At 52.4% G+C, this 5,055-nt stretch overlaps 2 protein-coding genes and 1 non-coding gene across 3 annotated transcripts in view; 1 reads left to right on the top strand and 2 right to left on the bottom strand.

The window, feature by feature from the left end:
- Positions 1 to 3,101, bottom strand: part of WDR83 (WD repeat domain 83) — a 5,486-nt gene extending 2,385 nt beyond the window's left edge. The window contains exons 1-5 of the mRNA XM_012810185.2: positions 2,750 to 3,101; positions 2,550 to 2,670; positions 2,010 to 2,115; positions 1,677 to 1,725; positions 1,467 to 1,593 (exon numbers count right to left, since the gene is read on the bottom strand). Of these exons, the coding sequence (XP_012665639.1) occupies positions 1,467 to 1,593; positions 1,677 to 1,725; positions 2,010 to 2,115; positions 2,550 to 2,670; positions 2,750 to 2,852 (506 nt within the window). The 5' untranslated portion in view covers positions 2,853 to 3,101. The remainder of the gene's footprint in view (positions 1 to 1,466; positions 1,594 to 1,676; positions 1,726 to 2,009; positions 2,116 to 2,549; positions 2,671 to 2,749) is intronic.
- LOC111727859 lies at positions 1,128 to 1,238 on the bottom strand. Its single transcript, XR_002775306.1, has one exon. It is a non-coding gene; the product is annotated as a U6 spliceosomal RNA (small nuclear RNA).
- An 84-nt stretch (positions 3,102 to 3,185) lies between the features above and the next one.
- WDR83OS (WD repeat domain 83 opposite strand) lies at positions 3,186 to 4,790 on the top strand. Its single transcript, XM_003797929.3, has 4 exons — positions 3,186 to 3,283; positions 3,402 to 3,507; positions 4,189 to 4,286; positions 4,382 to 4,790. The coding sequence occupies exons 1-4, from the start codon at positions 3,234 to 3,236 to the stop codon at positions 4,446 to 4,448; spliced, it is 321 nt and encodes a 106-aa protein (XP_003797977.1). The 5' UTR covers positions 3,186 to 3,233; the 3' UTR covers positions 4,449 to 4,790.
- The last annotated feature ends 265 nt before the right edge of the window (positions 4,791 to 5,055 follow it).

A 5,055-nucleotide genomic window follows, 5' to 3' on the forward strand; every position in this document is an offset into this window, starting at 1 on the left:
TTTTTTTTTTTTTAAGAGTCTTACTTTGCTGCCCTCAGTAGAGTGCCGTGGCATCACAGCTCATAGCAATCTCCAACTCTTGGGCTTAAGTGATTCTCTTGCCTCAGCCTCCCAAGTAGCTGGGACAACAGGTGCCTGCCATAACACCTGGCTTTTTTTTTTGTTGCAGTTGCCACTGCTATTTTAGCTGACTGGGGCTGGGTTTGAACCTGCCACCCTCGGTAAATGGGGCCAGCGCCTGACCCACTGAGCCACAGGCGCTGCCCTAGAACCAACATCTTGACTGAGACCAGTGGCTCCATGATTCCAGATGGTGTCTCTCTGCTATCCCACACATGGATGCGCCTGTGTTGTTTTTTTTTTTTTTTTGAGACAGTCTCACTATGTCGTCTTAGGTAGAGTGCCGTGGCATCACAGCTCACAGCAACCTCCAACTCCTGGGCTTAGGCGATTCCTCTGCCTTAGTCTCTGGAGTAGCTGGGACTATAGGCACCCACCACAGTGCCTGGCTATTCTTTTGTTGCAGTTTGGCTGGGGCTAGGTTTGAACCTGCCACCCTCAGTATATGGGACCCGTGCCCTACTTACTGAGCCACAGGTGCCGCCTCTTATTTTATTTATTTTTTTGAGACAGAGTCTATGTTGCCCTTGGTAGAGTGCTGTGGTGTCACAGCTCACAGCAACTTCAAACTCTTGGGCTTAAGCGAGTCTCTCGCCTCAGCCTCCCAAGTAGCTAGGACTAAGGTGCCCACCACAATGCCCAGCTATTTTTTTTTTTTTTGCAGTTGTCATTGTTGTTTAGCAGGTTTGAACCTACCAGCCCCAGTGTATGTGGCTGGCACTGTGAGCAATGTGCTACAGGTGCTGAGCGATTTTTTTTTTTAATTTCAAGTTAATATGAGGGTACGTATGATTAGGTTAGTTGTAGCTGAGTCACCCAGGAAATGTGCCATATAGCTGTTACATTGTACTCACTAGGTGGGAACTGACCCTCCCTTCTTGAATTTTATTGTGTTTTTCTCTTGTGTGGGCTCATAGTTGTTGATCTACTAGTTTCAGCTTAGCACTGAGTGGGATGGTTGGGATGGTTACTTAAACCATGGAAGCAACCAACATGGGATGGTTGCTTAAAATATGGAAGGCTTTAGGAATTTGTATGTCATCCCTGCAGGGGTGGAGGCATGCTAATCTTCTCTGTATTGTTCCAATTTTAGTATATGAGCTGCTGAAGTTGAGCACTGATTTTCTTAACATTTTTTCTCTGATTTACATGCAGTAGGTGCTCAAACACACTTTTTGTAAGTAGCAGAAGGGCAGCCTTGAACTGCTCTAGCAATCCCCCTGCCTCAGTCTTCTGAGTAGCTGGAAGCACAAATGCACACCACTCTCCCTGGTTGAAAATAGATTTGATCTGAGCAGAAGCAGCTATGATCCCCTTGGGAGGGGCAAGGTCCTGACTCCACTCACCCTGCCAGGACCTCATGGTCCAACACCTTCACACTGGAGATACCATCCCTGGCCTCATCCAGTATCTGCACTGGCTCAGGTCTCCGAGAGCGGCAGTCCCAGCAGTGGATGCTGGAATCAATAGAGCCTGTGAGGTCAGCATGAAGGTGAGATCAGGTTTGGGGGGTCGGAGTAGCATCCCAGTCCCCTCTGCCTAGGTTCCAGACTCACCTGACAGGATGACTGTGGCCTCTTCATTAAACTGCACAGTGTTCACCTTCTAATAAACAATTACTGCCACTCAGAGGAGGCTGGACTTTGGAGGACTGGGATAAAGGCAGGGTTCCCAGTGCAGGTGACAGTAAGAACAGAGGCTAGAGGTTGCTTGGGAGGTGAAAGGTTTTGGGGGAACTGCAAGGACTGCATGGTCTGGCCATAAGGGTGTGAGCTGGTATTGCCATCTGAGGAATGATCCTTAATGCTGTAATGGGGGGATCGCCTCTGTCACCACCCAGGTGCTTATATGGGTCCTCCTCTACCCGGGGTCTGGAGGCTTGCACTCACCCCTGCATGGCCCCGGAATTTGCGCACGACTTGCCCCGAAGCCACATCCCACAGAACCACCGCCTTGTCCCCGCCGCCAGAGCAGAGACTGCTATTGTCAAAGGAGCTGGAAGTCAGAAAGGGAAGGTCATCAAGCACTCTGGGAGGCTGAGGCGGTTGGACTGGTGGGTAGACTGCCTGAGCTCACCAGTTCGAGACCAGCCAGAGCCAGACCTCGTCTCTAAAAATAGCTGGGCATGTGGCAGGCGCCCAGCTACTCGGGAGGCTGAGGCAAGAGAATCGCTTGAGCCCAAGAGTTTGAGGTTGCTATGAACTATGACGCCAGGCACTCTACCCAGGACGACAAAGTTAGACTCTGTCTCAAAAAAACAAGAGAGAGAGAGGAGGAAGGGAGAAAGGGAGGAAGGAGAAAGGGAGGGAGACAAGAAGAGAGGAAGGGGGAAGGAGGGAGGAAGAAAGGGGTCGGGAGGAAGGACGGAGTCAGCGTTGACCTCCAATACCAGCCTCATAGTTCCTACCCCGGGCCAGCCCCCGGCTCACCCGGCCGCGTCCAGCACCTCGTAGCCATGGCCGCTGTATGTCCGCAGCAGCATCCCCCGAAGTGGGTTCCACAGCTTCAGGGTCTTGTCGCTGCCACACGTCAAGCAATAATTGCCATCCACTGGGGAACACCAGGCAGGGATTACTGGGATGCCGACCCCAGGAAGCGCGAGGAGGACTGGGATGAAGAGGGCGCTCACCATTAAATCGCACGGCTCGCACAGCCCCTTGCCCGCAGTTAAGCGTCTTTAACCGTTTCTGCGGCAGCTCCGGGGCCCGCGGCTTTGGCTCAGGAAAAGCCATGACCCCCAAACCCCTTCCTGGCCGCCTGACGCCAGGCTGTGGGAAGGATTCTAAGCCTTAAGTCCTCTCTTGGGTGTAACCTTATTATTGCCCTCCATGTCCTGTTTCTCACTTCCGGATTCGAAACGTCAGTACCTTGGTAAAAGTGTTAGGAATATTGAAACCCGCTTTCAGTTTCTTTCTCCCCTCAATTCTCGTTTCTTGGAAACATTTTTGGCCTCTTGTAATCCGCTTTTCTCTCTCTGGGGGTTGTCCTGGCCTCCACAGTAAGGAACGAAAGTACGAGGGCTTTGGGTGTTACTGTAAAAGCCACCTTCCGCTTGCAAGCCGGAAGCTGCGACTCCTGTAGCGGAAGACCTTGGACTTGGCCTTCGCTTCGCCATGTCTGCTAACAGTATGTCGGACCCACGGAGGCCGAACAAAGTGCTCAGGTGAGGACCCCAGCATCATGACAACGGGGCTTGGGTTGAGTGCAGGTGGGGGCAGAGGGAAGCGTTTGTTCAACCCGGTGTCGGGACTTAAGCGCCCAGACCCTTGAGTTTGTCGCAGGTACAAGCCTCCGCCAAGCGAGTGTAACCCGGCTTTGGACGACCCGACGCCGGACTACATGAACCTGTTGGGCATGATCTTCAGCATGTGCGGCCTCATGCTCAAGGTGGGCCGGGTTGGGCATCTATGGGTGTAGCTTGGCCTGAGAACGAGGCCGTGGGGGCGGGTTCTGAATGAAGCGGGGATCTGGCCTGCTCGAGGAGGCGGGGTCTGAGAGTGACCGGGAGCCGGGTAGATGGCTGGGCCGAGGAAGCCCCAGTTGTCCTGGAAGCCAGAGGTCTGGGTCAGGGAGAGCACATGGCAGGGCGGTCTGCGGGTGGAGTCAGGCTCGGAAACAACTTGGAGGGGATTCGTGAAAAAAGGGCAAGGTCCTCATCACCAGGGATGTTAAAAGGCCAGTCTTGGGCTTGAGGGAATGTGGTGGGAGTCAAAGACACAGACCCTGGGCAACATAGCAAGAGAGATCCCGTCTCTACAATCAAATGAAGAAAATTAGCCGAGCACACCTGTAGTCCCAGCTACAGGGAAGGCTGAGGCGGGAAGATCCTTTGAACCCAGCAATTTGGGTCTGCAGCGAGACAAGATCTCTCCACTGCACTTCTGCCTGGGGGAAAAAGTGAGACTGCCTCTTTTAAAAAATAAATAAATAAATAAAAGGAGGGAAACAAGCTAGAAGACCAAAAACCAGGTATCTGGAGTATACTATGAGAAGGTGGGACTGAGGGACTCATGGGGTGCCTCTCACTGACCTAACCTGCCCCCCCACATCACCCCCACCTCTCCCCAGCTGAAGTGGTGTGCTTGGGTCGCTGTCTACTGCTCCTTTATAAGCTTTGCGAACTCCCGGAGCTCAGAAGACACTAAGCAGATGATGAGTAGCTTCATGTAAGGCTTGCCCTAGAGAGGGAGGGTGTTTCTGAGTGAGGGGAGGGGGGCCCAAAGCTAACTTATCCTAAACTGACACCTCTCTCCTGTCCCAGGTTGTCCATTTCTGCTGTGGTGATGTCCTATCTGCAGAATCCTCAGCCCATGACACCTCCCTGGTGATGTCAGACTGTAGGGATCACATTGTCAGCCCCTTCTTTTCACCTGCCCCCAGGCCTGGGCTTTGGTAGCTCAGCCCCCTCTTCTCAGCTGCTGTCTTGGACTTCTCTGAGTGAGGTGGTCACAAGGCCCTCAGCTGGATGGAGGGAAAATGGTCCTTTCCCTGAGGTCTCACTTTTGCTGTGACATAGAGAGGAATACCCTGGCTCACACCCCTCACTCACTTTTCTCCTGTTCCCTTCCCCTGTCTGTTGTTGAGGAAGATGCTGTCCATGTTTCTGTGTGTATTCATTTGTTTTTTTGTTGAAACCTGTTAGCAATAAAGTTTTCCACTCTGGCTATCAACCTCTTCTTCTGCTCACTGGGGGTACTCCTGCTCGTGGGGGAAGGGATCTAGCTCTTTAGACCTAGGGTGGGGCCCTGGTCTGGAGCCTTCTGTTGGCTCACCTACTCTTCTTTTTTTTTTTTGCAATTTTTGGCTGGGGCTGGGTTTGAACCCACCACCTCCAGTATATAGGGCCGGCACCCTACTCCTTTGAGCCACAGACACCTCCCTTTTTTTTTTTTTAATTTTTATTTTTTGAGACAGAGCCTCAAACTGTTCCCCTGG

The sequence above is a fragment of the Otolemur garnettii genome, unplaced genomic scaffold, assembly GCF_000181295.1.
Source record: "Otolemur garnettii isolate 467f Iridium unplaced genomic scaffold, OtoGar3 scaffold00127, whole genome shotgun sequence".
Lineage (NCBI taxonomy): Eukaryota > Metazoa > Chordata > Mammalia > Primates > Galagidae > Otolemur > Otolemur garnettii.

Coding starts and splice junctions, on each gene's coding strand:
- WDR83OS (XM_003797929.3), top strand. CDS start 3,234: ATGTCTGCTAACAGTATGTCGGACCCACGGAGGCCGAACAAAGTGCTC. Junction 3,284..3,401: donor AGGCCGAACAAAGTGCTCAG/GTGAGGACCCCA, acceptor AGTTTGTCGCAG/GTACAAGCCTCCGCCAAGCG. Junction 4,287..4,381: donor CAGATGATGAGTAGCTTCAT/GTAAGGCTTGCC, acceptor CTCCTGTCCCAG/GTTGTCCATTTCTGCTGTGG.